General features: G+C 37.6%; 1 protein-coding gene across 1 annotated transcript; it reads right to left on the bottom strand.

Annotated features, from left to right (window-relative positions):
• Nucleotides 1-817: 817 nt before the first annotated feature.
• Nucleotides 818-11,255, bottom strand: LOC100892894. The gene is made up of 11 exons (XM_030998883.1): nt 10,907-11,255; nt 10,254-10,421; nt 9,304-9,572; nt 8,409-8,823; nt 7,731-7,994; nt 6,854-7,062; nt 6,107-6,372; nt 5,631-5,833; nt 4,853-5,189; nt 3,705-4,588; nt 818-3,244 (listed from the first exon to the last, which is right to left on the bottom strand). Exons 2-11 carry the CDS (start codon nt 10,363-10,365, stop codon nt 2,886-2,888), a joined length of 3,318 nt encoding a protein of 1,105 aa, XP_030854743.1. The 5' UTR covers nt 10,366-10,421; nt 10,907-11,255; the 3' UTR covers nt 818-2,885.
• Nucleotides 11,256-11,499: the final 244 nt, after the last annotated feature.

Genomic DNA, 11,499 nt, shown 5'->3' with positions numbered 1-11,499 from the left:
CCTTGTTCAACAATGGTTCTCAACATGATAGATGTGGGTTGGTCTATCATATATAAAACAAACATTTTCAGTCATTCCACAGTTCGAGCATGGGAAAGATATGGATATGTCCTTTTTTTTGTTTTAGAAGTTTTATTTTGTTTCTATTCCTTATTTTTTCTATTTTCAATTATTATTTCAATGTTCTTATATTTGTTGACTAGGTGTGAGGGTCAGTATATTTACCAAAGTTGTTACTTTGGCCAGAAAAGGGTCAAGAACCATGGGATTACCAGGGGTGGTATTCTGAAAAAACTACATACAGTAGTAGGTCCATTTGCACAGCCCCAAAACCATTTTCAAAAGCAATTGGCATTTGGACCACCCTTTACACTTCTGTAAAAACCCATTAAATAAAACATCAGTGTCTGTTCCCTCTGGTGAGTAGTGCCCATGCGTGACGTGTCGCTGCTTTGCATGCATTCACACAGAAGTGAGGAGGTTCCCAAGACCCCCCAAACCAGAAAGATTGCTGATGTTGATGAGAGTGAGCATTTACATTGCAAAAATTGGTGAAATTTCTGCTGCCGTTAAAAAAAAACGCTCTCCAGATGTGGGTTTTTTGTTACGTTTACCTTGCAACTTCCGACAAAACAATGGAATGTGAGAAAAATCATCAATTTTTGCTTGCAGTGTGAATGCAGCTCGTGATGGCCGAGGTTATGACAAAGTTTTGCTGCACAAGTCATCGATTAATTTACTGCTCCCCGATCCGATATATATGGTTTTCAACTTCTCATAACACTCGGTATCCAGACACATTTGCTTTCTCACATTAAATCACCGACTCTCAAAACAAAAGCACTTGTATCTGATTATGCTACATTGAATGGCAACTTCCAATGCTTCATTTTGTTTTCAATTTATTTATTAAGTTACAAGGTACAATAATAATAATTTAAGATTCAAATACATTTCAGGAAAAATAACTTTCCGATATTGAGCATTAAAACTTTGAATACACAGAATCAAAGGTGATAACAGGGTTAGGCAATATCTTAAGTACACATATGGGGAAAGAAGTTATCTTCAAAATAAAAATGTAGGAAAACTTTTGAAATTCATTTAAACAAAGGAAAACAACCAGAGATACATTTTAATAGGAGATTGGCAAGGATTTTTATACTGAGCATTAATGATGAAGTTAATCCAGTAAGTTACTGTGCCGTGACTATTCGACCTTTACAGTAAGATCTACATGTAACACATACTCCAATTCAAAACTGTCTATTAAACATTTGATAGCTACATTAATACCCTTATATCATTTAGAATCAAGAACAGTTGAGTTTTTAAACGGTCTAATCTTGATATATCCCTAGCAAGTGACTTTTTTCTTTTGTAGAAGTTTCTACTTAGATACAATGTACCTCATGTATAGAATACTTATATGAACTTCACACATGTATTACATACATCTTAAAGCATTCATAAATCTGCTTCTAATAGCTGTTCTATTTCCCCTAGAAATTTTTTCTCACTTTCAATATGAGGGCTTGAAAAGGATTAATATTATAGTGCAAAAAAGGTACTGCAATACTTCACACACAGGCATTTATCAAAATAATTAGAAAAATATTCAAAGAAATATAGAGGTTCAAAATGCTTTTATCACTGATTTTTCAATAGTACTTGTATTCTGCAGTGACCAAGCAATATTGACATTCACTCTTGTTTTGAGCTTTATTTCATTCATTATTGTGCAATTTCATTGAATTATTGATTCAGAACTCTTGTAACATACATTTACTTGCTATCTCGTTGAAGTTTGTACAAGAATATTCCTAGACACAATACTGACATGCTTTCAAAATTTGAACCTAAAGAGAATTTAAGAAACCTGTTTTTTAATGTCTTATGTTGAATTACTTTGTTTGTTTCTTAGAGAAGACAACCAAAATATTATACAATATAACACCATCAAAATAAAAATTTGAAATAACTTCTAGCTTTCAACAATTCTGACTCGCTATATCATTGAATATTTGGTTACAATTCTTTAAGAATCAATTATATTTGTCTTTCGTTTTTAAATCCATTAAATATCAATACAATGAAAGTCACAGGTTCAAATATTGTGAATAATGAAAAATAACAAAAATATACAAAATAGAAATATCGGCAAAATATACAATAACAAGCATCACAGATGCATGAACCTTTTATATAATATGGAAATTGGTGAAATTAATAGTTATCGTATTCTGCAACTGCAATCTTACAATAGATTCATGATATTTGCACGTTTCTAAGGACCTTGTAGCTGAAATCTTTTACAACCTTCTTTTACTTGCCAACCAATGGGATACATAACTATGTCTGAACACCTAAACTTTAAATTGATTCTTTGCAGCTGGTCAATAGGTTTACAGGAAAAAATTCTACTGGGAAATATTGCAAAAGCTACAAGCAACATTTCATTCACATTCAAATATTTGCATGAAGCATTGAAATAAATATATTACAATCACTATGTACAGAAACCTCCTAGAGGCATACCACTTTCATTGAAATAAGAAAAAAGGGCATAAATATTATACTCTTTTTCTTATTTCAATGCGCAAATAAAATAATTCAAGCAAAACAATAAATATCCTTATTCATTACAAATTTCTCTCATCCACACAAGTTTATGAAATTCATGCTTCCATTACCTATCCAATAGAAAAAAGGCAATCCCTTTTTCCCCCTTTCCTTTTTTTTTCCTTTTCTTTTCTTTCAGTATGTTTTTTGGGCTCCAAAAGAGCTACATCAATAAGAATATGAAATTGATTTAAACAAGTACACAATATTTTCAACTGTTACAGTTTACTTAGTGAGTATACACGGAATACTATATGGTAAATTTAGAGACAGCTCCTGCGTAATAGCCTGCTAGCTATTTTTCTGGAATACTGCCCTAAGAAATCTTGATTTGTTAGAGATAGAGAACTACCCTCTATATCTCCCGATGAGAGGGCTATATAGGTTTCACCGACAATCAGCTTCCTACACTCGACATCAGCTGGTAGGATCAGGGTGTCTATCTCAACATTACTGTTGTGGGCCAGGAGAGGGTGATAGACATCAAGCTTGATGACGGTGTAGGTGTCGTTGGTGTCGATGCGTTGAGCATTGAATTGGAAGGTGAAGTCTTTACTGCAGTCATCCGATGCTTCCTGCCATAGGGTGCCATGCTCAAGACCCATACAGACCAATGGAACAGCTGAAATAAGGAATATTGGAAACAATTAAAAATCTGATGCAAAGACATCAATATATTTATAAACAAATCAGTAGAGAAAGGCTCACATCTTTAGAACGACATCTATGGTTTCATCATGACTTTTTTTGTTTTTTTGTATGGTACTACATAATTCTTCATTTATAGAATCATAACACAGTAATGTATTTTCAAAGGTCCATTTTGAATGAGAAAAAAGCCTTAGATGGATAAACAAGTTATAGTGTCGGCTTGCATGGTGATGTAGATATATAGTAGGCTTGCGGGTGCACCATGTGAGAGAGAGAGAAAGGATCGAGGATTGAGGATTGACCGTGGTCATCATTCTTCATTTATAGAATTATAATGCTGTAATGTATTATAAAAGGTCCATTTTGAAGAGGGAAAAAAAGCCTTTGATGGATAAACAAGTAAGTGTGGAATATCAGTGAAAGAATGTTACCTTCACAGTGTCTTGTTTGGAAGTTGGGTTGAAACCCTTCTCCACAGCAGATGCCCCTGTTCATCTTGCTCTGAACCCTTGGGGTGATACGAGGCATTCGAACAGGTCCTGACTCACAGCACATCTCTCTCGTGACGTCAAAGGATAGCTCCCCACAGCACTGGTCTCTTCCTCTGACTATGCGACGCAGACCCCCTTGGCAACAGATCTTAGAGGTTGGATCGAATGCTGTGTTCTCACAGCACTGTCCATTGGGGATATCATCCAAGGTGCCATTGCAACAGGTCTGTTCATCTTGGGAGTAGAACCGATCCCCACACAGCAGGAAGACCTTATCATCTCTACACTGAGCGTCATCCAAATAATAGACATCACCAGCACAGCATCCCTGGATCAGAGGAAGGTACTCGGTGTCATTGCAAAGCTGATGGCCATGGTCAAGTTGGCGTGCGTCGCATCCTGTTGATTGGTGCATGATCTGACCTGATGGGCAGCACTGAGACTGATTACCATATATCCTCCAATGGATCTCACCATTGCAGCACATGTCCAGATCGGGCATCTCTATCACCTGATTTCCACAGCATTCTCTGAGGCCATTGTAGAGGAGGCCGTCGCAGCAGGTCTGGTTGGTCGGGTTGTACGACCCCTCAGTGCAGAAGGCATCTGTAGCGGATGGTGTGTCGTCTAAGAGCTTGATGATGATATTCTGACTGCCTGTTGTGAAGCACTGATGAGTTGATGGGTAAAAGGCAGCACGGTTACAACACTCCTTACCTCCTGCCTGTGTATGGAGAGTTCCGCCACAACACAAGTGACTTCCATCACTTGTATTTTGGTATGGCTTGTTCCCACAGCATACACTGTCTTCCTCTGCTTCATATCTATACAGAAAATGGTCAGAAGTAGAATTAACAATCAATACCCTTAGCCATGCAGGGAAAAATGGTAAAAACTTTATTTCCAAACGAAGACAACTTGAGTCTCTTTGATGCACATCATCATCATTATGTAAAGTGAAAATTACAAAGGTCAATTATTCCACCAGTACTGGTTCTACCTGTAACATAACAGACTAACGAATACATCATAATAGACACTTAGTCTGGTCATTTCAATAAGCATGACAGGGAAGATATATATCTCACCTGAATCCATTGCAACACATTTGTGTTGTAGGGTCATAGAGGTCAGATCCACAGCATTGTTTTTCGCCAGCTGGATGTCTTACACCATTGCACACAATCTCATCCAGTCTGTGTATCACTCCATCGGCTGCAGAGCATTCCGTCTCATCCTGTCCCTTCCGGCTTAGTTTGCCACCGCAGCAGGTGATGTTTGATACGGATCGGTCGTAAGCTTGGAGCATGCAGCAAGCGGGCTCTACCATTCCATGGATAGGGGAGATGGAACCGATGCAGCAACTGTGAGTGGAGGGATTGTAGCCGGTAGCTCCACAGCATTTGCCTCCTTTCAAAGGTGTCCCTGCAATAAGCAATGAAATGTTGGTGTCAAAGATGGTAATGATATAATTAATATCCCTGGCACATGATTTCCTCACCAACTAATTATCTTTTAAAATAAATGATGCCTACAAACCAGATGCTGCATAGAATGCATACCTTTTTTATTGCTTTATCAACTAATGACAAAGTTGTTAAGAATTGATGATTTCAGAATTTGAAGAATAAAGATCCACTCATAACCAAAGTTTAAATATATATCAAAGTTATTTATTTTCATTTTGAACACATAATTAGTAAGGTCTTTCATCAATTAAGTTATTATGGTAGGATTGCACAAAGGATTCCTGCAAACAAGTCAGGATGAAACAACAGACCTTAATAAGTTTTAATGGTATCATAACATTATCAATCTGATGATTGCTATCTTGAAGATATCTTGAAGACTACTCCATCTACTTACCTGGTGTTTGATACTGGCGTCTATTGCAGCAGGTTTGTCCAGGTCCGATCAGATCTTCTTCACAGCATTCCTGATGTCTCATATCATAGACCTTTCTTGTCGTTCCGCAGAGCCTGATATAAGGACCAGCTTCTTGTGGTACTAGCTCTCCACCATCCAAGCAGTCATATTGGCTGTTATCATACACATCCGCTCCACAATACCTGTACCAGAAAAGGGTTAAAATTAATTATCAAATCAAATGGCATTCAATGTTGTTTCATCAAGTCGTGGTGAATAAATAGGGCTACAATTCAATATAAACACTTTCAAAGAAAACAAATGTTACCAAAGTATTGTATTATGAAAAACCAATGTAGCCAGTTGACTGCCATTTCTCATTTTTGTATACAATCCATTTGAACCAATATTATGTGATGCCTATCTAATTCCTTGATTTATAGTTGATCATACACATAATAACAAATGAAATGTACCTTGCATTAGCCTGAGGTATATCATCCAATACAGTTCCACGTTTACAGGTGGATGTGCCGGAATGGTAGGCCTGTATCCCACAGCACTCTAGAGGGAGCCCATCATCGTTTATCAGAGGTTGGACAACGTCGGCGCAGCACTGATGAGTGACAAGTCTATAGATGAATGATCCACAACAGATGTGGGAGTCGGTATCATAGATCTGACCTCCACAAAGATCCTTGCCTTCTGTTTTGGGAATGATCTCACCACCATCAGAACAAAACTGGAGAATAGACAGGGAAGGAGGAGAAGGAAATGATTACCATGGAGCATTGAAATTTGTTAAAAAGAATTTCTTGGTACAATTTGGCATGCACAGATTGAAGGCATTTGTACCAAGTTGCAAAACCTAGAAAGATAAATGAATACATGCTCATGAAAGTTGTGTAGGTGCCTGGTACTATTTTTTTATGCACTAAAAGTGCATTTCATTATGGAAAGTGGAATTATTTCTGTTTTCAAAATGGGGAAACAAAAGTTATTTGTGAGAGTATTTTGAGAGAAATTATTCTAATATGCACAAGTGAGACCTTTATAAGTACATAATATCTGTGAGTTTATGGGTGTCTTTTGGGGCAGGTTCTAACTTTGACTAGTTTATAAAGCACTTGGTAAATCATGTAATCTATATCCTTACAATGTCTGTGATAACTCTTTAACCTATCCTACTCTTAACTACAAAACGTAGAACGGTTTAGACGTACCTCTCGGCGATTGTCATAAGTCTGGCGAATGAGGTTATGTTCGCGATCTTTTGGGACACAGACATCATTGTGAGTTAGACGGTTGAAAGGGATATCCACTACTTCTTGCATCGAACTGTCACAAAGCTGTCGGCCTTTGATAATCATCTCTGGGCCGCAACATTCTCCTTCGCCTAGAGGGGTTGGATGGACCTTCTGGATTTCTCCAGCTGTGACACATAAAATAACATTTATAAATGTTAAACCTTGGACTCCAACATACTAACATATATTTAAATCATTGATCACCTACTTCATCGTGTTGTTCACTATTATTAGATACAATTATCAGTTGTGCAGTTTCACATAAAAACTGTCTCAACAAGTTTCATTGTGCACCAATAAGTCTAATATGTAAAACAACAGACAGATCAGGGAGTACATCGTTACACACAGCTATGTATCCTTTTTTTAAAATTCCTATATCCCTACAGAATAGCCTCTTCTTATACGTGGTTAACATGGTTAATTCTGATTCGACACATTCTACGGGTCAGGTGGTTCACTGTGCCATGTCTGAAAGGGACTTTATAAGTGCAATACGATACAACATCAACCAAGTTAAGACACCATGGTAGTACTTGTACAACATAATTCAGATTACTTTGTGATGAGATTGTAAAGGCCCCAAAGTGACACCATTGACAATTTTTTCCCTTCTGATGTCAGAATGATTATCATTTAAATAAAGAAAACAAGAAAATCACCAAAGATCGATGAGAACTGATTTACTTTACCTATAGTTAACACTCTTGAAATAGTGCGATACAAACAAAAGGTGTTTTAGACCTATGGTATTGCTGGATGAAAAATAAAAACTTGTCTGCATGAAGCTCACCTTTGCAGCATGTTTGTGAACTTGGATCGGTGAGTATAACATGAGTCTCTGATAGCAGGCAGCATTCTCCCTGGGTACCATTGAAGACTCTCCAATCCCTTAGCTCCAAGGGGTCTCTGCAACATGTCTGTGTTTCAGGGTCATACTGTAGGTCCATCTCCTGACCATGTTCGGTGCAGATTTCAGCATTGGCTGTTATTTTATCCACTACCTTGCTTTGAGTTCCATCAACAACACAAAATTGATCTGTGTACCTGAAGGACTCTGCAGAGAAAACAGAAGAAGGGCGTTGGAACTATCTCCGTATATATATATGCATATATATTCTAATAAAAAAAAAAAGAATACTGTTAGAAAGGTTGTACAGTCAAACCTGCTTTAATGACCAGCTATATAGAAAGTCCACCTGTCTACAAAGACCACATTTTTTGTTTTTCTTGAAAATGTTTTCTCATTGAAACATGTACTAAAGGAACCTGTACATAAAGACCACCTGCCTATAAAGACCACTTTTCTTGTCTCCATTTGGGTGGTCTTTATAGACAGGTTTCACTGTAATATGATCTGTATCACTTCATGCTGCTTGAATTCATATAGAATGGTTGTGATGACATTTTAAATTGATGTAAAATATTAAAATAAACATGTGAATAAGAATAATATATGAGAGGTACATACCTGAGCCACAGCACAGAGAATCAGGAAACTTTGGTGTTAGATGACCACCGCAGCAGATTTGAAGTGTACTAGCGTACGTTGTACCATCACACTGTTCCCACAGCTTGGTTGGACCACTGACTTTAAGTTCAGGGAACTTAATCCTAGAGCCTTGCGCGGTGCAGGATGATTGGGTGGGGTCATAGGCTTCTCTGCTCCACCCGAGTCCACAGCAAGAGAATGGAGATTGTGCTAGGAGATCTGGGTCGTTGCAACAAGGCTTAACATTAGGATTGATGAGTTCACCAGCACAACACTCTGTCTTCCCATCATGAATGTCATGCAGCCTGGTGCCACATATGACCTCTTTGGTCGGGTCATAAGCCTGGTTTCCGTAGCAACTGGTAGCGCCATTACCTCGTGGTTGTGGTGTATCCTATGTTGAAGATTCAAACAGAAATAGGGTTAGAAATTTATTTACCTTTCACTACAAATTCTGGGTCAGTTTTATAATCATGAAATGATTTAAATAATTGTATGAGATAAAGTCCGTTGTCAGAAAAAGCCAATGTCTAAAGACTGTTTCAACTGTACAAATATCATTAAACAACTAAGCCATCAATGTATGCATCACTATTATGCAGTATACACTTCTGCTTTTTTGAAAAGATTGTTTTCTTTTTCAATTCAAAGTCAGAGATCGACGGACCCATAATAACCCTGATAAGCTTGTGATACAGAGCAATCACACAACCTGAATCACATGAACCTCTGGACATTACATAACCCAGAACCCCCCCCCCCCCCCCTCCCCTAACCTGCAGATTGTTATTACAGCATTGACTTTGCGTATATGTCCATGCAGGAAACAGAATGTGAGCATAATACGATTATCCACTAGACATGATGTACATACCTGGCAGCATATGTGTGTCGTCTTATTAATCCATCCATCCCCACAACATTCAGTCTCCTGGAGCATGACGCCATATTGTCCGACTGAATGGGACTGCATCAATCCTGTTGGTAGAGGGCAGCAGATCTCCGAGGAGGCATCGTATGTATGTGACCCACAGCATGAGCCAAGACCATCAGCGACACGAGGGGAATTACCGTAGATGAAGTCATGACCACAGCACGTTTGGGTGTCAGTGTCATAGTAAGACTTTCCACAGCATTCATGTCCTGTCGATCATAAAGCAGAGGATGAAAATAGGTACTCAAATTATCACCTAGACTATCAAGACTATACTTTCACAACAAACCAAGGTAAGGAGATATTTGAAAGAGCAATCTGTATCGCTGTATGATATTACCAGGCAAACAAAATCAATGTAACAAAAAGTTCAATTAGACACTCCTTAAGTTTTCAAGCATGCAAACTAATGCTCCTCATAGAGTTTTACAATAGGTCTGTTGATCATCATAATGTCCAGTTCTTAACAATACTGCTTCCAACAACTATGAAAGACAGCAACCACTATATCCCTAACTCTAGAATACTTACAATGATTACATTAAACTTTTAACCCTTTTTGAAATTCTATGTTTACAGTGCACATATGGGGGTGGGGGTGGGGGGGGGTCAGCCAGTCACTACAGCATGCCCAATGTGCACACAAGAATTCATACTCCTCTAAAACCAGATTGCAAGACAACATGCTTGATGCTCCTAACCACTTCAATTAAGATTTTCTTACTTTGTCTTCAGTTAGATAGTGTCATCTGGTAGTGACATTCATCCATATGATATCCAGGTGAGCTGTGAAAAGAATTTAACACTCAGATTTCTAAGAAAACTACCTCGGAATAGAACTTCTAGAAAGACGGCGCTATAGAAATGCCTCTAATTATTATTATTATTACCTAATTGTTTTTGATGCTTGTGCGGAGATGCGCGCGGATTACCGCAGCACTCATGGGTGGTAGAGTTGGTTATCTCATTGTTGCAGCAGACTGCATCTCCTCCTAAGTCCATCTTGGTGTTTTGGCAGCATTCCCATGTTCCATCTAAGCGATATAGCTCATCTCCACCTAAGAATGGAATGAAAAAACAAATTTAGTGATTTGAACCAATATAACTTTAACCTAGATCCTCCTAATTCCAATCATAACAAAATAGCAATCTGATATAACAATAACAATAATAATAAAATCTTTAACAGGCAAAACTCTCATCTAACATAAATGACGCCTAAATGCTAAGTTATCACTTCCTCAGACAGTCCTTCAAATGGCTTCAGTTCTCCCTTTTAAAAAGACTTTGCATAACACACTTTCACTTTTTCTTGAAAACATATCTTATAAATTATTTAAATGTTTGATTATTTGATAAGCAATTTGGTGAAATTTCAAAAGAAAATGGAATATGCCAAATGTTCATCAATACACACCAGGTGGACCTCTTCTAAACCTAAGTCTGAAACAAACACTTTCATGAAAAATAGCAGCGAAGACAATTTGAATGACCCTTTATTAACTTCACTTAAAGAGATCGGATCCCTTTAAGAGGTACTTACAGCATCTAAATTCGAATTCAAGTTCCACTGGAGTTCTCAGTATGCGACCCCCACAACATTTCTGATTGATAGGATTGTAGAAAAACTCTCCACAGCTGAACAGGCTGGCCGAGGCTGCAAGTTGAAAAGTAAAGAAAAAGAAAGGGAAATATTTAATACAGAATTATGTAAAATGTTGTTGAAACCTAAAAGGTCCCAAAATGATTAAAATAGGCATGTCATAACCTAGACCAAAAGCTTTAGTCTCTCTATGTCGTCGGTTGGTCCACTGAGACTATGTCTGGCTCCACTAGAATGTCAACAAATGTCAGTTTTATTAAAGAAATTACCCATATCAGACGGTTATTTCTGTCTAGTCATAATCATGATAACCAGAGTCCACAAGACAGCTAGCCTCACTCACACATCATTTCTGATAAATGCAGTCATTATTAGCAAATTGATCTTTACAATTACATCACACAACATGCATCCCTGGGTTTCACCGTCGTTTCAACGCAATGTCAACTAAAAATTCATGTCATTTTGTTGGTCCTTCTGACAAACTAATTATTTCATATTCTCAACATGCATAACAACAGAAATCATAAATA

The sequence above is a fragment of the Strongylocentrotus purpuratus genome, unplaced genomic scaffold, assembly GCF_000002235.5.
Source record: "Strongylocentrotus purpuratus isolate Spur 01 unplaced genomic scaffold, Spur_5.0 spur5_scaffold_5, whole genome shotgun sequence".
NCBI classification, from domain to species: Eukaryota; Metazoa; Echinodermata; class Echinoidea; order Camarodonta; family Strongylocentrotidae; genus Strongylocentrotus; species Strongylocentrotus purpuratus.
This window is presented reverse-complemented; position numbering and strand designations above follow the sequence as displayed.

What these genes read in the sequence shown, in the direction of transcription:
- LOC100892894 (XM_030998883.1), bottom strand. Translation starts at nt 10,365, where the DNA reads ATGGACTTAGGAGGAGATGCAGTCTGCTGCAACAATGAGATAACCAAC. An exon ending in TTCTCTGTGCTGTGGCTCAG is followed by an intron (nt 7,995 to 8,408) that starts GTATGTACCTCT and finishes TTTTCTCTGCAG; the next exon opens with AGTCCTTCAGGTACACAGAT. An exon ending in CTTATGACAATCGCCGAGAG is followed by an intron (nt 6,373 to 6,853) that starts GTACGTCTAAAC and finishes TCTATTCTCCAG; the next exon opens with TTTTGTTCTGATGGTGGTGA.